At 31.2% G+C, this 21,086-nt stretch overlaps 2 protein-coding genes across 2 annotated transcripts in view; both read left to right on the forward strand.

The window, feature by feature from the left end:
• The window catches only part of LOC123292471 (phosphatidylinositol 4-phosphate 3-kinase C2 domain-containing subunit beta-like), a 351,668-nt gene that overhangs the window by 33,961 nt on the left and 296,621 nt on the right, over positions 1–21,086 (forward strand). Inside the window, exons 15-23 of the mRNA XM_044873151.1 lie at positions 2,649–2,874; positions 2,932–3,081; positions 3,155–3,403; positions 4,421–4,550; positions 4,611–4,766; positions 5,461–5,611; positions 8,321–8,477; positions 8,555–8,790; positions 8,864–9,064. Coding sequence (XP_044729086.1) covers positions 2,649–2,874; positions 2,932–3,081; positions 3,155–3,403; positions 4,421–4,550; positions 4,611–4,766; positions 5,461–5,611; positions 8,321–8,477; positions 8,555–8,790; positions 8,864–9,064 — 1,656 coding nt within the window. The remainder of the gene's footprint in view (positions 1–2,648; positions 2,875–2,931; positions 3,082–3,154; positions 3,404–4,420; positions 4,551–4,610; positions 4,767–5,460; positions 5,612–8,320; positions 8,478–8,554; positions 8,791–8,863; positions 9,065–21,086) is intronic.
• LOC123292472 lies at positions 12,066–20,211 on the forward strand. The gene is made up of 3 exons (XM_044873152.1): positions 12,066–12,363; positions 16,376–17,766; positions 18,897–20,211. Exons 1-3 carry the CDS (start codon positions 12,167–12,169, stop codon positions 20,063–20,065), a joined length of 2,757 nt encoding a protein of 918 aa, XP_044729087.1. The 5' UTR covers positions 12,066–12,166; the 3' UTR covers positions 20,066–20,211.

The raw sequence follows: 21,086 nt of genomic DNA on the forward strand, positions 1-21,086 counted from the left end.
AATGAACTTTTGAATCCTAGGAATAGCTTACTAGGCCAATAGAATAACGGAAAATGATATGGCTTACGTGTTGTTGTCGGTTACAGGTGAGCAGAGGTTTTAATCTATGGAAGGGGGTACTCATTTAATGGACCTGGCGAGTTCACTTGCCCGAAATCTGGGGCCTGGAGTTATTAAACAAATTCGGCTAAAAATTTTGTTTTGCTTTCTTGTAAGCGATGTAACTCGTAGATGATGCACTTTAGGATACTAGTGTTGTGGAACATTTTTTTCCTTAGATGTTTTTCTAGAACTTCAAATAAAAAAAATTTTGTTGCAAATTTTTGCGAAAAAATGCCAAAAAAACGCTATTTTTAATTGAATTTATTTGTTTGCAAATAATTGTTTTTAATTAAATCGACCCCTATATCTTGTAGCTGATACTTCAAAGAACAAAATTAGCTTTGATGCGTTCCATTCGGTTTAATAATTTTTGCACAATTCCATTTTGTACTAGATGTCTGACAAAAAGTGGTTGACTTTGAGCAGGCGGCAAGGTCTGAGTTTTTATCCGATCGCAATCTACTTGAAATTTTGTTCCCTTTACCCATATTCAATATTAACAACAATTGCAGCGGTTTAAAAAACGGCAAAAATTCCTTAGTTGCAAAATTAATTTTCTCAACGATTTTTCAACGAGATGCGGTTTTATAATTTACTTCGACAAGAAAAATTTATAATAAATAGATCTCTCTAACATGGTTTGGGACCGATCTAAGGCCCATTTCGTTTTCTTTTTTAAACCACGATTATGACCTTAAATTTGTTACGAAAAACAAGAAAATTGCAAATTTTTGTCAATGTCATGTCCGCAAACGAAGTACAGATTTTTAAAATCAAACTGTGTATTACCTGTGCTGCTTGATGATTATAGTTCTGATGTACGTTGGTTTTGTTCGCTCTTTTGATACACTTTGGGTCGTTGTAATGTTTATAACAATTGCCGTGAATTTTCAATGATCCTCCTTTGTTCTTAAAATTCTCTAGATGTGTCCATTTGCCCCCATTTTTTTGCGACTTGACAAAATGATGGACTTTATGCTGTCTCCTTTAGTTACTTTTATTCCATCGATAGGCAATGGATTATCACATAAAATGTTTTCCATTTTTTTATACCTTGCATATATGAAATATGCAAGGTATACTAAGTTTAGTCCCAAGTTTTTAACGCTTAAAAATATTGATGCTACGAACAAAATTTAGGTATAGGTGTTCATAAAATCACCTAATTAGTTCATTTGCGGCTGTCCGTCCGTCCGTCCGTCTGTCAACTCGATAGTTCAAAAACGAAAAAAGATATCAAGTTGAAATTTTTACAGCGTACTCAGGATGTAAAAAGTTAGACCAAGTTCGTAAATGAGCAACATAGGTCAATTGGGACTTGGGTCCGTATGACCCATCGATAGAGATAGGACCCATTGTAAACCGTTAGAGATAGAACAAAAGTTTAAATAAATATTCCTTATAAAAAAATAACCAATTTTTTTTAAAAACATTTTTTCGTAAACATCACTGTTTACCCGTGAGGGCGCAAATTAGGCGTAAATTTTATACTATGTATTATATGGGAATATCATGTATGTGTAATGTGATGGAGTAATCAACGCTGTCTATGCATGGTATTTCAACAATTAACTCGGTTAATTGTTTGTTTTTAATTGTTATAATTTTTCTCCTGAAGATTTTTTTGCACAATTTAAAACTTATTGAGTTATCAAATGTTTTTAAAACCGCTGTAATTGTTGTTAATATTGAATATGGATATAAAATTGATATTTCATCCTTTCGATTCCCGCCAAGCAGATTGCGATCGGATAAAAACTCAAACCTTGCGGCCTGCTCAAAATCGAGCTTTTTCAGATATCTAGAGCAAAAAGGTCGATTATTATTATTATTATTATATTAGGTCGAATAGAACGTTTCAAAACTAATTTTGTTCTTTGAGGTATCAGCTACAAGATATAGGAGTCAAATTTATAAAAACAAATTATTTGCAAACAAATAAATTCAATTGAAAAATAGCGTTTATTAGGCATTTTTTCTCATGCAACAAACAATTTGCTTTTAGTTTTTTTTTCTTTTGTTCTAGAGTTCTAGAAAAACATTACTTATTGTTGTTGTTTACATTTAATCATGCACACGATATTTACATCATGGTCTATTCGACTATATTTTTGATATAATATGTTACATACAGGCGTAAACTAAATATTGACAAATATCTTGTCTAGTAATTTTCTTTAATTACTTGTCTAGTAATTAAAGAAAATTGAAAAAAATACACTCGAACCAGGACTCTAACCCGGACTTCTTGGATTCAATGTCTAAGTTACAAAAAGTTTCATAGCACCAGTATTCTAAAGTTCACCTTTTACGAGTTATATCGCTTGCAAGGAAGCAAAATAAAATTTTTAGCCGAATTTGTTAAATAACTCCAATCTCCAGGTTCCGGACGAGTGGACTCGCCAGGTCCATTATGTGAGTACCCCTCTCCAGAAATTAAAACTTCTGACCTGTAACCGACAACAACACGTACAACCCGTAATTCTTTTGGCCTATACGGAACAGTTTAGGAATAAATAGTAATTTTGGTTAATTGTTATTTTTAGTTTTCCTGATATGGAGGTTCGTCGATGTGCAGTCAACTGGATAAAATCATTTACAAATGACGAATTGGCAGATGTTTTGCCTCAATTAGTACAAGCTTTAAAGCATGAAACATACGAAGCATCTCCGTTAGCTCGATTATTATTAGAAAGGGCATTAATATCTCCTAGAGTCGCACACAATTTATATTGGCTTCTAACGCATAGTTTACCTGGATCCTCACCACAGGTAATTTTTGTGGAAATTTTAACAGAAAATTGAGGATTCAACAAAACTAATTTTCAGAATTCACAATGGGATACCGTTGCTCAAGATGAATTTAGTGTTGGCGCAGCAAGACACCATCGACGTTTAATGTTGATGTTACGTGCGCTCCTTGCAATATCTGGTGGTGCTCAAAGACAAAGATTTATGTCTCAACAACTCCTAGTCAAAGTTTGTAACAGTTTTAAAGTTTTAAAAGGCCTTGTAGAATCAAATTTTAATTAATTTTTTTCTTCGATTTTAGAGTTTAAATGAAGTCGCCGAAAATGTAAAAACAACTAAAGAATCGCTGCGCTTGAAATCGTTGTTAACTAGTCTAGAACCAGTTCATCAAACATTAGTAGATAATACAACATGCCTACCGTTATCCCCTAGTTTATTGGTGAATGGTATACAAGTTCGAACATGTTCATATTTTGCTTCGAACACACTTCCATTGAAAATTAATTTTACTGCGCCAAATAATAATGCGATTATTCCGGCAATTTTTAAGGTGAGAAATGTCTTTTTTCTTTCAGGGTTAAAAAATATGTTTGTAGAAAGCGACATTGACGGCTTATTTTCCCGAATTCTCCGTATTAGATACGATATCCCAATAAGCTGGAAACTACAAGGAGAGGGCTAGGTTCTACAAATTTTCATAATATAATATAACTACTTTGATTCTGTTATTATCTCTTGCCATAGGTCTGCGACCAAGCGTAGTTTTAATGAGTTATTCCAGAAGAGCTAAGAATTTCATAAGTGTTAGCCAGCACCGCGTCCTCAATTGTAAACCTATTCCGCGCTTTCAAAGTGAGAGGCTTTAAACATAGTAGAGTAGCAAAGATATTGCGTCTGTCTCAAGTTTGAACTGATTTTAGAAGGGGTAGAACCGATTTAAATCGATAGATATTCAAAAAAAGTTTATCGATGTGAGTTCGGTCGCAATGATAGTGGAGCTTCTGTCTCATCAAGAAACTGATTTCATTTTGAATGGCTGAAAATCCGCTCACATGAAAACTAAATTCTAAAAATCAAAAAAATGATGAAGTCCGCAATATAGATGTCGAGGGGAAAATCTAGCCAATCCGCAATCACAAAAATTACAGTTAAATTGACTAAACCTCCACCTACATTGTGGACGATATGATTTTTGTGCTTTTTAGAATTTGCTCTTCATGTGGGCATATTTTCAGCCATTCTAAAATCAGTTTCCTGATGAGACAAAATCAACAAATTTAGCATTGCGGACTAGCTACCTCCCTCATCCCACTACCATTGCGGATAATCTGACGTCGATAGTCTTTTTTTGGAATATATGTCGATTAAAACCGGTTCTACCCTTTCTAGAATCAGGTCAAACTTGAGGTAGGCGCTACATCTTTAGCACTCTACCTGCTGAGGACGTGGTGCTGGCTAATATCTATGAAATTCTCAGCCTTTCTGAAATGAATCACTAAGACTATGGTTGGCCGCAGACCTACACTATGTGTACCACATAATGCTGAATAATATTTGCATTTTGTAGGTTGGGGATGATTTACAACAAGATATGCTTACATTACAAGTTGTACGTATTATGGATAAACTTTGGTTACGAGAAGGCTTAGACTTAAAAATGGTATCGTTTTTATGTGTACCAACTGGACATAAGCGAGGTATTATTAAATATTGTCGAAATTCGAGTTTGAAAACTTAACTTTATGAATTTTTTTCAGGAATGATTGAATTAGTTGCAAATTCTGAGCCATTACGAAAAATTCAAGTTGAATGGGGTTTAACAGGATCGTTTAAAGATAAACCAATCGCGGAATGGTTAGCCAGGCATAATCCATCTGAATTGGAATACGAGAGAGCAGTTGAAAATTTCACAGGTATATGAAATACGAAATTGTTGCGACGGTTACAATTTCTCTGTTGTAGCAATTTTATTCTGCCCGTCTTAGTTCAAAATCACTTGTGGTACAATTGTAGGCGTTCCGAAGATTTTATATCGCTTCAAACGGCCCTTATAAATAAAATTGTTGCTACTATTACAGGACACCCGCTAGGCTGTAGGCACACTGAACGCCTGGGCCTGACAGTGTATCACGATTATTGCAGAAGCTGTCACTGTCGAGAGGAGAAAGACACAATATCTCATCTTCTATGTCACTGTCCAGCTGTGTTCATAAAGAGATAGACTCACTTGAGTCATCGTTTATTTTTCGATATCTCCGACCTTAAATCTGTTGGTTTTAAAGCACTTCTGCTGTTGTTAAACAGCTCCAAATGGTTCAGTGGCTGGGGATGAAACAACCTTTTCTCGGTATCACAGCGGACTCCTTGGTCTAAGTGTGTTCCACCCTATAACAGCCACTCTAACCTAACCTAACCCAGTTAAAAATAAAAAGTGAGAATTATGATGTAACAAAAAAATTTGACAATCTAGGCCAAAAAAAAGATGTTGACATGAAGATTTCAGAAATCAATATTTTATTCTCAATTTTTCAATCACGGCTTTATGGCTTAGCGGAACAATTTTCTAAGTGATATTTATTAATTTAGTGATTTCTTCTTGTTTTTTAGCGTCGTGTGCTGGATACAGTGTTGTGACGTATATTTTAGGTATTTGTGACAGACATAATGACAATATTATGCTAAAAACATCTGGACATGTTTTTCATATTGATTTTGGAAAATTTTTGGGTGATGCACAAATGTTTGGTAATTTTAAACGGTATGTTAAGTAAATATTTATATCAAAGATTTAGATCAGCAAGTCGCTTCGCTAAAGATTCAAAACCATAATTGAGAAAATAGAAAAATTATCAGGGCTTATGAAAATAGATCTTTGGCGCCTTGTAGTGTAATACACTCTGGCTTAAGGTTGTTATGAAAGTGAAAGCGAATCTCATTGTCTCTCTCACTCTGCCCCATAAAAAATGTATAGAACGAAGTATCTCCTGCCAACTTTAAATCAACAATTTATTTTAATTTTAAATTGATGATGCCTATTTATATTATTAAGGGGACATTTAGCCTTGATGATGAAAGAAAAGACTGAAAAATTTAGGTTCAAATTACAAAAAACATGTAATAGTTATATACAGGTTTCCTTATATATATTTATTTTTAAGGGTAATATAAAAAAAATTTAAACCGATTTTGTCTTCATATATCTTGCAGATGCCGCCAAAAAAATATATGTTTTTTTCAACTGTTAGCCTAATATCTCGAATTCAGATTAAAAAAATCATAAAGTACTCGTTATTTTACAGGTATTGATTGATCAAAATTTAAAAAAATTATAATTAAAAAAAGTTACAATCTTTTAAATTTTTGTTGTTGATTTTTTTTTTTCGAAAATTTATCTTCAAAATGCTACAAAACAGACAAATATATATATATATATATATATATATATATATATATATATATATATATATATATATATATATATATATATATATATATATATATATATATATATATATAAAATTTTGACCCATCAACACTTGAAGAGGCGATCAAAATAAAACGAACTAGAACAAAATGGTGAAGTTGAGAAAACGCTATGAAAGAAAAAGAATCCCTATGATATACTATACATAAACAATATACGAATAACCCAAAAAGTATTTCTTTTTCTGAAATTTTGTGGTAATATTCTAAAGGTTTAACCTTAACGGTACTTTTCTATGTAAAAGAAATCTATTCCAGAAAAATTTCAAGGTTATAAGTCCCCTTAAAACAATATAACTATTAGATTTTACATTTAATTGTTTAGAAGAGTATTGTTTTAGATTATTTAAAAAAAATATTTTTTTATGTATTTTAAAAAAGTTACATTGTGACGTATCAAGTCTGACAACACTGAAATGTTTATGTTGACATTTTACGATCAGTTCATGATAAGCCAAAAAAGTATTTGGGAATTTTACTCCCAAGTCTAATGTAACGTATGTCTAATAGTTTTTGAGATATAATGTTTGAAAATTTACTTGGTTTTCACAAATGTTAAAATTTTGAATTCTGCTTATGTTTTCAGCCTAATATCAGCATAACTGCTCATGGTTATAGGAATATTGTGAGAAATTAAGTTTTAGCACATTTAATTGTCTTGCATTTAAGCTGAAAACAGGGTCTGTAAACCTTATAGTTGTCTTGTAATCGTAAAAAGCAAAAATTCCAATAATACAAGTTTTAAAATATGAGAATAACCTCACATGAAATTTTGCGCATTATATGAAAAAAGAACAAGTGAAAATAAAAAATTAACTAAGCTAATTGTTAAAATACCCTTTAATGACAAGGTTGAATATGAGTGTTTGCATTATTTTTAATATATTAGAAAAATTGGAAAAGTCCAAAAAATTGATGGAGTTATTCCGGGCGCCATTTTTACTAATTCTCGAAAATATTGTCTAGAAAACCTTTTTTCGTATATTTCAAAATTTAGTCATAAGGATCAGTATTTGAAGCTACCTACAAATTTTCGTCTCTCTATCTTTTATATTTTTGGAGAAAATTGACCCCAAAATTTTGCCCTAATTTGCTCCCTCACGAGAAAACAATGATGTTTACGCTAAAATGTTTCAAACGAAAGTTGTTTATTTTTTTATAATGACCATTTTTCACATTTAATCTTTTGTTATATTTCTAACAGTTTAACAAACATAATTCAAAATTTTAACATTTCTGAAAATCATGTGAATTTTTCAAGCATCACATCTTAAAAACTATTAGACATACAGATCTGTGGGTGGGATTATTTGTTTCAAATTTAGTATACTTTCAAAATGATAGTAGCAATTAATTCAAAAGCTCATAGTTTTTGAATTGAACTTTAAAAATTGAAAAAAAGTATGAAAATTTTGCAGTTTTTCTCGGATTACGCAGGTAGACCAACTTTTTTTTGCTTGCAAAACGTAGTTTTACACTCCTCTAAGGGGTTCAAATAACATACTAAAAAAGCAACTTTACAATTATATCATTATTTAATAAAATTATTTTTTGACGATACAATGTATAAATGCATATCCTCAACACATACCGAGCGTAATATAATTATATTAAACATAAAATTTGTAATTATTTAAAAAGCTAAATCAGGAATGTTTTATAAATGGATATAATTATTTATAAGCTTTTAATAAATACCGTGGTAGTTTTTTATGAAGCTGTTCTTTCTGAGTCTCGAGTTATGAACCTACAATTAGTTTGTTTACCATCGTTTCCCTAGAATACAACAATGTAATAACCCATCATAAACTAGTAAATTTAAATCGTTGTTCTTGAAAACAAAGAACAAGAATGAGTTTATATTTTGGCTAGACTTTCCTTATTATATAAATAATTGATTGTCAATTTTTGAAAAGTTTGTATTTAAATAGCATTTTCTTGATAATCTCTTGATGATTAACCTCTAATAATATTTCGATTTTAGGGATCGTACTCCATTTGTGTTAACCTCAGACATGGCATACGTAATAAATGGTGGAGATAGGCCATCAGCACGGTTTCATCAATTTGTGGACTTGTGTTGTCAAGCGTATAATATTGTTCGAAAACATGGCAATCTAATTCTTCACTTATTTGCTTTGGTATGTATTTGAAATCTTAGTCAGGTCGAATCTTAGTCATGCGAATCAATTTATTTACCATTTCTTAACTTGCTTAGATGGCATCGTCAGGTATACCTGGTGTGACAATGGAAGCAGTCAATTATGTACGTCGTGCTTTATTACCAGGACAATCAAATGCAGAAGCAGCTGCAACATTTGCACGTCTTATTGAAAGCTCGCTGAAATCATGGTTTACACAGTTTAATTTCTTTTTACATAATTTGGCACAATTACGATTTACTGGAGATCATGGAGATGGAGAATTGTTATCGTTTGTTCCAAAAACTTACAGGTTAGTTATCTTATAGAAATATCAAACGCGAATTTAGAAAAGTTTTTCTATTTTTCATTCTCTTACTTTTCAGTTGTGTATCCGACGGGAGATTGTTGGGCGTAGAAGTACAAGGATATCAAAAACGCTACGATCCTGATAAGCATTACTTATATATCATAAAAGTGGAACGTGTTGGTTCACCAGATTCAAGTTACGTTTTGCGTTCGTATAAAGAATTCACGGAACTTTACCAAAAACTTTGTTTGCATTTTCCGTTAGCTAAGGTTCATAGGTAAGTTCAATTAATTTTTAATATTTCTTTCATTTTAAATTAAGGTGAAGCACAAGCCATACACCTTTAGAATTGACAGGTTCGTTGAAGCTTGACGTGTCAAATTTCGCAATATTTAAAATTGCCGTCTCAAAAATAAGTTTTGAAAAATATTACGAAATTGGATTAATAGTAAAAATCTATAAAGCAAAAGGGCGTTTTCGCTATTGAATCTATGTCAATAAAGTTGAGACAATTCAATAACCTTTGTTTTCAAATTTTTTTAATTGTTCTGTTTCAAAACTAAATTTAAATGAACAATCATTTTTCAAATTGTTTTTAAAATATCGGATGAATTTTATGAAAACTTGATTATAAGCTTATTTGGATGCAGTGAAAACTTCATGAAGAACAAAAAATGATATGCAGTCATGGGGACTACCGACACAAGTGAAAACTTAAAACTTTATAATAACTTTTTTTTTTAATTTTTAGTAGCTAAACCTGTCCACGTTGCGCTGTGGCTTTGTCTGATATTAATTATTAGGGGAGTAAATTAAAATAGTCTAGAAACATATTTGACATTTATATGACTTCTATCCTTTTTTAGTTATTTATAAATATTCCTTAGTAAGAATTTCGGGATGTAAATATATATAAACTCTTGGCTATAAATGCAACGACCTGTCAAAAATTTCAAATCAATCCATCAGCTAATTTTCGAATTTTGCGGCTATTGCGACCAACAGCACACAATATTTTCAGGCGGTCTCCCATTCAAGTACTGACTGTATTCAATGTTGCTTAACTGCAGTGATTGGTCGTGAACCAATTCAATTCAAAAACAAGTGAAAACAAAAAATTGACTAGGTCGAGTAGATTCTGTAACTCGATAAAATCGATTCTGTAAAATCGATATTTGAAATAATTTAAAACGATTTTTATTGGCTATACTGACCTATGATGTCAATTAGTAAATATTACATATTTCCAAACACTGTTTTGACATAGTTTGCATTTTTTTTTATTAAATAACTCGTTTATTTTCAATTTTACACGAAAAATGGTTATCACCAAAGTTATTTGAAATAAAATTTCCTCAAATTTTTGTACTTATAAATTTTTTCCTAGGATCGATATTTTTCAATTTAAACCCAAAAAGAGGTGGTCGTGAATTTTTCTTTGTTGTATAACTCGTAAATTTTTAATTTTACGCGAAAAATATTTATTACCAAAGTTGTTTGAAATTAAATTTCCTACAATTTTGGTCCTTATCAATTTTGTCTTAGAACCGATATTTTTCGATTTAGAACTGAAAAGAAGTGGTTGTGAATTTTTGTTAGTTGCATTACTCGTTTATTTTTAATTTTACTAAAATTGTAGGGATTCCAAACAACTTCGGTAATTACCATTTTTCGTGTAAAATTAAAGATAAACGAGGTCTTCAATAAACAAAAAATCATTCCACCTTCTTTCGGATCTAAATAAAAAAATATCGATCCTAGAAAAAATTGATGAGAATTAAAATTGTAGGAAATTTAATTCCTCACAACTTTGGTAATGACTATTTTTCGCATAAAATTAAAAATAAACGAGTTATTCAATAAACAAAAAATCAAACTATGTCAAAACAGTGTTTGAAAATATGTAATTCTTACTAATTGACGTCACAGTGCCATCCATTCATATAACTTCGTGAGTTTCGGGATCGTTTTTGACTATTTGAATTTTAATAATTTTTACTGTTTCCTCGGTCATATGGCTCAAAAAAAATCGGGGGAAAAAAATTAGCCCATTTATAGAGATATTTACTTTCATTTAAAAAAAGAAAAAAATGTGAAAAAGGTCTATTGTTGAAATACCATGTATAAACAGTGTTGATTACGCATTTGTTTGTTTTTTTACGTCATGAAAGTAAAGAAAGATAAACAAATAATATAATATATATGTAATAGGTATATATACTACATACTATATAATGTTTCTAAACTAATTTGCGTCCTCACTGGTAAATAGTGATGTTTACGAAAAAATGTTTCAAACAAAAGTTGTTTACTTTTTTAAGGTACAACTTTTTCATTTAAAGGTAAATTTAAACGTTCGTAAACTCATTTACGAACTTGACCTTACTTTTTATTCCCTAAGCACGCTATAAAAATTTCAGCTTGATATCTCATTTCATTTTTGAGTTATTGTGTTGACAGACGAACAGACAGTCAGGCAGACAAATAAATGGAACCAAAGAATACAGAATACTTAATAGAACGTCATACGTATCCGAACTTACCATTTTGGTAGTTTGAACTACTCCAGAGGGTTTAGTTCATAGCATCAATATTTTTAAGCGTTACAAACTTGGGACTGAACTTAGTATACTTATATAATATATATATTTCATACAAACATGATATAAAAAGTATTGGAGTTTTTCTTAGCTCAGAATTCGACCAAGTTCTTGTTAATTTTTATTTCCTAAATGCTTCCACGAAAACTTCTTACATCTATTGATTGCTGTTTAATTTATGTAAGGAAATGTAAGAAGATACCAGTTTTAAAAATCATCTGATCTTAAAATTGCAAATTTCTGTCGAAAATTGTATGCCCTAAAAATAATTATGACATAATTATATTTATCCTTTTCTGTAATACGAATTTGGTTTGGTTATAAAAATCGCTTAGAAACGATCTATTTTAACACAAAATTTTATCAGTTTATGTCATGCAAGCAAATTTATCAAAATTAAATGTATCCTTTCATTATAAAAAAACCTTAATGTGTAAAAACAAAATTCTGAATAGATTCTAAATTAAAACTAAGAGGGAACTAAAATTAAATTTTATTTAAAATCAAAATTCTTAGTATTTATTTAGCAACCTTTGGTGTATCGTTATTAAAAACACTCGTATTTATTTGTTGAGTCCTTGGATACCTTCTAAATAATCAATCCATTTGGAATATATTTAAAAAAAATATTCTTTTAAAAAGGGATATTATAAATTTTAAATTGATGATATTCCCGTTTTATTTTAATATACAAACTTAAATGAAAAATATAAAATAAAAAATTTATCCCGAAATTTATACACAAATTGCTTGTTGGTATGTGAATTTATTAGAAAGTTATGTCAAATACTGAAAGTTTTATTGAAATTGAAGATATCCAACGAATAGAACGATCGAATGACGTGGAAGATAAAGCTTCCATATCATCTGATTTATCAGGAAACGAAAAAGCACACCGTTTACATGCAATTGAAGAACAATTATCACGCGCCGAAACTAAATGTAATCTTTTAAAAGCTGAATTAGACTTTTTCAGGTAATGTTTTAAATTTTTAACCACTATATTCCCTACACATAAGTTGCTCTGCTAAAAAGTAACGAAAATTAATAAATAAAACGGCAACCCTGCCTTTTTCAAAGTAGGTAAATTTACGTCAAAAATAACGATAACGATATAAATTGGCACTAAATTTTACGACCAATAAATTAAAATTAGTATATTTTGAACTCGTTTGCACGTACGCTAGACGTTTAAATAGGAGAAAAAAATTATTTTTATCGTTTTCACACTAGATCCGATAAATCTACATCAACTAATGGCACTAGAAAAGTATTTTTGATGGATGACCTATACGCCATCTCGTGTTCTATTTTTTTGTTTTGGTTTAGTGTTTTAGCAGCAATAGTAAGAGAGCTGGTATACATTAATAGGTAGGTGTTTGAGGCATTCTGAAAATTCGTCAGATACCTCTCCCATAATAGCGGTCGATATCTTTAGAATCCCTATATTATAAAACATATAAAATTTTTTATTGCCAAACAAATCTTTGAGGAAACTTAATTTTCTTTTAAAGTAAACTTTAATATTGAAAAATGAAGAACATAAACAAGTAAGGGCATTTGTAGAAGATTTTAACTCTGCAAGATGCTTGCAAAAGTGCTTTGCAAATAAATACAAAAAATATTTTTGCGGCAAATTGAAATTTTCATAGGATATTGTTTAGTATTAAAAATAAATATTCCAAAAAAAGACAGGTCATTTTGGTGAGATTTTCTACCTGCCAGGTGATCAAGAAAATTAGTTTTGCAAGCATCTTGCAAGGTTACAATTCCTCGCAAATGGTCTGGCTTGTTTATTTTCTCCATTTTTGTATATTTAAGTTTACTTAAAAAAAAATATAATTTGCCCCAAAGAAAATTTTATATATTTGAAAATAAAGGAGTTCTAAAGATACAGCTATCCTCCAGCCAGGTCTGCATTTTTGTATCATTTGTATATTATGGGAGAGATATCTGAGATCTTACGAATATTCAAAATGCCACAATCACCAACCCAAAAATGTCTTCCAGCTCTCGGGCTAAAACGTCATTGTCATGTGTTACAAGTGGAATAAAATAATGATTTAACATTCAATAAAATGAGTAATAAACGGTCCGAAACATCGGACAAGACTTTATTATATTAAGATTCCAATTCTCACATAGATTTGGTTGCTTTCAAATTATTAAATGTTTTTATGGTTTTCTCAAGGGTGTGGGCTTTCTCGAATTTTCCTGGATATGTAGCCTATACCAATCCTAAGAACACCTTAAGGTCTAGCCTTGTGTCAAGTTTAATCGAAATCGTTAGAGCCATTTTTCAGAAATTCCCAAAAAAAAAGGTTTTTTCCTAGGGTGTGGGCCTTCTCGAATTTTCCCGGATATGTGGGTTATACCAACCCTAGGTACACCTTAAGTTCTAGCCTTGTGCCCAGTTTAATCGAAATCGTTGAGCCGTTTTTGAGGAAACCCAAAAAAAAAGGAGTTTTTCCCAAGGATGTGGGCCTTCTCGAATTTTCGTGGATATGTGGCTTATATCAACCGTAGGAACATCTTAAGGTCTAGCCTTGAGCCCAATTTAATATAAATCGTTAGAGCCGTTTTTGAGAAAACCGCAAAAATCCTGTTTTGGCCTAGAGGGAAATACCCTTAAAAAAAGGCCTAGGGAAAAAATAAAAAAATCGTCTGGAATTATGACCAAACTGAACCTATGTACCGAGTTTGAGAAAAATCGGTTGAAAATTGAAGGCTCCAGCTTGGTAACAGACATACCGACATATCGACGGACGCAACATTTTTTAAAAACCACTTTTTTGGAATCAGGGACCTTCAAAACGTGTATTTCCGTTGAAACCCCCGATATCGATTTTTTTTTCGATCACAATACTTTATTATATTTATAATATAATAAAGTAAAAAACGATTGAATCGAAAGTGTTGTGTTGTTAATTGTGAAAACACACCCAGTAATAATCCATAATTGCAATTTTACTGTTTTCTAGATATTATTCTTATGAATTAGAAAGAAACCGAAACCACAAAATAAATAAAACATAAGATGAAAAAATCCAATCAAAGTACTCGAAAGCTTGTTCATTTTTACTTAAAACTCGCTACTATTAAACATCAAACGAGCTTTTTTGGCGCAGCTATTCACTGTCAAATCAAAATTGCTACAAAAAAAAAATAAATAAATAATAAAAAAAAAAAAAAATGTAAAAAATTAATTTTTCAACAAAAAAACATTTACAAACAACGACAAATAGTTTATTGTGAAAAATGTCTATTTTTATTTGTCAACGAATAAGTCGATCTTAGAAGCTCAAACAAAGATCAATATAAGCGCATTTTAAAGAGAAATAAACAAGCTTTCGATTGCACATATTCAATTTCTTATATAAATACTTATGCACCTCGTGCGCGCTTTTAAAATTCATATTAAATTAATGAATAAATTTTCTCAGCCTCTCTGTCCTGCGAATAAAATATTTAGGCATGCTAAAAATGTTTGAGACAAATTCAAAAACTAGAAAATACAAGCAATCGGATCATATATATTTAATTCAGATCCAATTATTTCTCGTCGAAATGTATCTGTTTGAAATTTAAGGAAAATTAAAAATTTTTGTTAAGTGCGCCACTTTTTTTTGCGAGGCAGTATATGTAAAATTTATCCAAATATGCCTCATAGTCTTGTGCTTTAGGGTTGTGGCCCATTTAGGCCTGAAGTAAAAAGGTTCAGATATATTATAATAAAAATATTGCGGGGAATCTACATCTTGATAACATAGACCTTCAGCCGAAAATATAAAATTTATATTTTTACCCCAAAAGTTTTGGTTTAAGGGATGAAATGGCAGTAATATTTGACAAATCGTTTTTGGAAACAATCACTCAGCTTTTGATCAAGTTGATCCGAAGAAGCTTAGTTAATTATTTTCCAGAATCACTTCTTATTCAGACTAAAATGCGTCAATATTGGCAATCTTAGGACAATATACAAGACGGGCATTCTAATCATGCAATGCATGATGGGATATGTGTCCAGCGTTTGACATATTAAGGGTCAACTAAAGTATTTGCATGCTAACTCTCATAACTTCCATAATAATAATACATATTTTTATTATATTCTATGGATATCTAAAGTATTCTTAATACTGAGAACAAGTAAATTAATAATCATTTAAAAAACAGGTTGTTATAATATTATAATATTATTACAAAATTTAAACAATTTATTTGCGAACAGTGGTTATCTGGTTGCACCGTTCTTTAGCAAGAATGTGAAGTCGTAAGAAAATGAATTTCTCCAAAACTTTCACGCGAATTTTGTGGCATCCAGGAAAGTGAATGTTTAATAGCATTCCTGAATAATTCTTGTTAAAAGCTCATGAACATTTTCTAGATGCAATAATGATTTTCCATAGCTAGTGAAAACTTTCAGAAGTTGATATACTGCCTCACTAGGATGCTTTAAGTGACCACGATTTACTACTGGAGAATTAATTGCACTTTCACAATCACATACTTCGCAATCAGAGGACGAAACAAATACTGCCCAACCACAAAGATATTACAGTTCGTATTTTTTAATTTCCATTAATTCACAATTATCAGGTATTTCGTTGATATATTGTGTTTCATCAACTAAGCAATGAAGCTCTTTAATTTTTTGACGCAGAAATTCGAATATATTATTGTTATTTTTATATATATTCGAATATTAAAATATACGTTTATCAATCTAATGTTAATTTTTTTAGTCACTAATTAATTATTAAAAAATATATCTATTATTATGGGAGTTAGTATGGAAGTACTTTATTTATCTGTTAGTTAATATGCTAGACACACTCATGGTGGCGCAACCGCTTGCATGATTGGAAAGCCTTCTCTTTGTATTGTCTTAGGCAATCTAACTGCTGATTTATCCTGTCCAAAAGAGCCTATTAAATTTATTTGCAAAAAAAAGTCAACACCTGTTTCAAAATTAGCAATTTTTCCAGAATGACTTATGTCGATTCCCAAGAAAATATTAAAATCGAAAATAATACAAACGGTGAATCAACGTACACAGTGAAAAAATTGAAGAGAGATTGTGATCATTTTAAAAAATATATCACAGTTTCACGCATGGCTAATACGAATTTAAATGCCAGCACTGAAACCTCTTTAATACCACACAAAGAAATTGACGTGAATGAAAACGATGTGCATAACGTTAAACGTAAATTTATGACGTACGAAAATGCGATAAAACATTTAAAAGCGAGACTAAAAGAAATGAAAGCAAACTGCGCTGATTATGAAACTGTCAAAAAGAAAAAATCAAAAATACATCATACAGTATCAGATGTATGTATTATCTCGAGTCAAAGCTGTGCGGATACGAAAAAATCAAAAAAACGTAGCAAAACTGGTGTACGCATGGTCGATTCACACGATACAGTTCGATCTTCAAAAAAGAAAACACTTAAAAAGGGTACAAAAATTTTAGATTTAAAATTAAGTAAAGGAAAATTTAAAAATTGCGAGGCGATGTCTATTAAAGCAACGGGTAATCGTTTTCGAAGACGAAAACCCAAATTAAAACAAATCACGTCTCGTTTCACAGTAAGTGGGGGGCATGTTTCGCATAGCGTTGATCGATCGTATCGAAATCCATATTATAATTCTGACTTAGTTGAATTGTATCATAATAAAGTAGCGAAATCTGTTACAAGTCAATCCGATATTTTTTATAATCAGCGTGTTCGAAAAAATAGTGAGCACCGTGCTGATGTCCACCTTAATTTTGAGGAAAACAATCCAAATATACATCGGGTGTATGAAAAATACACTTTACCTGAATCATATGAAGCGCAATATGCTAAATATATACCACAAAAGCAACTGGAACAAAATGGCTTCAAGCCACAACCATCAAAAAATAATCACCAGCCTTCTCAAGGCCCTCAATTACTAAATAATCAACATTTCACGACTCAACAAAATTTACAAAAACAACTGAAACAACAAAAGAATCAACAATATCGGCGACAACAACAGCAAAATTCGATAAATATTGATTTGCAAGCACCAGGTTGCGATAAGATGAATCAAAAATTTATGGATCTAGGAAGATTTAATCAGCAATTTTGTAAAAAATCGGAAAATATTACGAATCAACAATTTTGTAAAAAATCGGAAAATATAACGAATCAACAGTTTTGTAAGAAATCCGAAAATATAATGAATCAGCAATTTTGTAAAAAACCGGAAAATATTACGAATCAACACCAAGCACTTCCGCCTCCTCCTCCCAATGAAGTTCATTATATTCAACCACCACCACTCAGTAATAGATGCTTTACAGCAAGTACGATGCGAACAAATTCGAGGTCTAATTTTTTTGCAGGTAGAATTTTTTTGTATTTTATAAGCTAGACTAGGTTATAGCTACACTCCGAGAAAGTTAGACCATAAAGAAAGGAATATTTTAACAGAAAGGGATGGGCAGTAATAGTGTAAGTGAGCCCAGGTCCGTGCGCAGGAATCATCCAGGGAGGTGGTCAAAGTTTTGTTCATCATGTTAGCTTAACCTTTACATCGCAATGTATATTGAAAGAGGTTAAACCGTTTAACCGATCTTCCGACATTGTTGATCTAAGATATGTTTTGAGACGACGCAAAGTTAAATAAGAGTGTTCATTCGTTGTTGTTATAGGTAAAATCGTCCGAACGCGAAGTATTTGGTACACATTTACAAACGCATCTTCATCGCAGATATCAAGTGCTTCGAATGTATTTGAGTGCTTCGAAAGTCCTGCCCGGCAAGGCGTTTCTTGCTCTAATTTATATTCTTATCATGTTAACTTGAACAGCATCCTTATACTCATATTTTCGTTTTCAATAGTTTCAATGCTTGGTTTTTTACACAAAATGCGTCGAATATTCATGCTCAACCGTCTCAGGATCAAAAAAGTCAATTGAGTTCCACTTGTTCATGAATTCTAAAGGACCATTTAGTTCTACTTGCATATGATTTAAGTGGTATAAAAAATCATACGAGAGTAGTTGAATTTTAGAACGCACACAATAGAAGGTGGAAAAGGCGCAAAAATTCAAAAAACAACTGTGCCAGATCGAGAAAATTGATCGCGTTAAAACAAAATTGACAATGAAGTATAAATTTTCGAATCAGTTTCACCTCAAGATAATGAGGAGTAAAGAATATATTGTTAGTTCAAAAGTATGTAGAGCAATTCTCAAGGGGAGGGGTTTTGATCCCACTGTTCGCATGGACCTTAGTGAGTCATCCAAATTAACAGAATTTACGACGAAGAGATTATTTATGCATTTTTTGTTTTTCTATTAACTTTTGTATTAGAAGCGCAGAAAAGGGGAGCTTGGAGGGTTTTTTTTGTTCTAAATTGTAATACAGTATATATAGGATATTAAATTAGTAAAGTAGAGGTTTTTCCTATTATGTAAATCCTGATTTTCTTAGTCCTTGGTTAATTTTACAATTCCCAAAAATGTTTACAGGCTATAATATGTTTCATCACTACCAATTACCAACAATATCCTCTCGCTTGAAACAAGTAACCAAAAATTATTTACAAGACTTGAACATAAAAACCATCCCGTTTGTAACAACAACCTCAACAACACCCAGCCACAATCTTGGTCTAAACATTCAACAAGTTTTAAGTATAATGAAAACTAAACATCTCGTTGGTGGAATTTCTCCCACTTTAGCACATAATATGGGAATTGTTACACAATCAGTTGGTTCTTATGTAAATGGTACAAAAGATACCGTAACAAATATTTTATCGAGAATTGGTTCACGTCCAAATTGTATTTCACCAAATCGTAAACCAGCTTGTCCGTTACTACGACATGCCACAGCTGTTGCAGAATCAGAATTAGCTGATGTACCAGAGCATCTTAACGAAGATAATGCTTCTATTTTGAGTAGTCTCAATGTGACAATTGATGTACCCAAAGTAGCAACAGAAGCTGATTTAAAAAGTCGTGCAATGACTGAATGGGATCAACCAAGTCCCAGAGCGTGTATTCAACCTAAATGTACGTGTTTGCTTCGCAAGCAAACGTCCAATAGTAACAAAATATTCAACCAATTTATAGACCCAAATGTCAATCGTCCTGCATCGTATAATCCAATGACGAATTCGAAATCGAATCCACGTACAAAACAATTTAAATCCGCATTTAGTATGCAATCCGTAAATCCTACACCAAATAAATTAAATTTATCCTCTTTTGATCAAAAACAAACTGCGATGAAAAGTAATAACGCTCATACGGAACTAACGGGAAAAATACGTGAGATTCGAGATGTTTTAGCAAATTTACATAATGATTTTCAAAAATTGAACGATCAATATGATTTATTGAGTGGACAGATCCAAAAAAATAATTCCGATGTAGATCCAAGGACTGTCTACAGACTGGATGCCATGGAAAAAGAATTGAATGCTAAAGAGGAAGAAATTTCAGTTGTGATACCTTTGTATCAAGAAGTCCTCGATTTAAAAGAACAATTACGAAATTTAAAAGAGCGTACAAGCATGCTCTCAATGTCCGTTTGTAGTACAAATAAATCACGGCTTTCCACTGGCTACGAACGAACAGCTACGTTACGATTAACAAAATGTTTACGACAAATTAACAATTTCAGGGTTTATTAAAAATAAATCTTTAGTAAAACTGTTTAAATTCAGGATGCCCTGAATGTTTACATGTACCACGAACTAGGTTGGGAGAGAGGGGAGAAAAGATATTTGCAATTTTGATATTGAAGAAATTCGTCGCAAACTGATTGATATAACAGTTTTCTAATTAGTGGAAAATTGTTGCGAATTAATTAATTGGAAAATTAAATACAAATAATTGCGTAATGTCTTTTATAGTTTTTGATTTTTTTTAAATGTGTACAATTTTGTAGTGTTTGGATGTTGTTTTTTTTTTAAGCATGTATACCATTTTTATAACCAAAAATATTTTATTTATTTTAAAACCAACTTGAATTGTGGATAAATTTTTTTAATTACATAATATTATTACTTTGTACAGTGGGATTTAAAAAAAAAATTAAAAATTTTATTGATTTTATATTGATGATTTGTGTACTCATTTAAAGTGCGTGCGGTTCAAGAACGGATGCGGATAGTGTCTGATGCAGTATGCGAAATTTAATGCAGGCGTAGATGCTACCTATTATACTGTGAATAAGTCGTAAAAAAGAATCGATAGTGGAAATGAGAAACAGCATCGATTTTAATGAAACTTTTTGTAACGTGTTTATAGGATCCTAAGGAACTTTCAGCCAACTTAACCTAGTCATAGAGAGACATAGGGCCTAAGCAGGGGCATATGTAGTTAAAAAAAATCCGCTTTTTTAGCGAATTCAGGCAAGGCAAGGAGGAACAAGCGAGACAGCACAAGTATCACCTCACCAAATATATACAGTGTGTTCCCGGATAGAGGTAACTATACTTGTAAATTTTCTTATTTTGCATTTTAAGAAAAAAAGTCATTCTTTATAAAAAATTTGACTATTCTGAAAAGTATGTGTGAATATTTAAAACTTCTAAATCATGTACAGGGTAGCCAAAAATTTGGTATCACTATTTTTTTTTGGTTAACTACCCATCCTTTTTATAAGTTGACAAAATGTTATTAGGAAAAGTTGCTCGAAATTAACAATTA

The sequence above is a fragment of the Chrysoperla carnea genome, chromosome 2, assembly GCF_905475395.1.
Source record: "Chrysoperla carnea chromosome 2, inChrCarn1.1, whole genome shotgun sequence".
NCBI lineage: Eukaryota > Metazoa > Arthropoda > Insecta > Neuroptera > Chrysopidae > Chrysoperla > Chrysoperla carnea.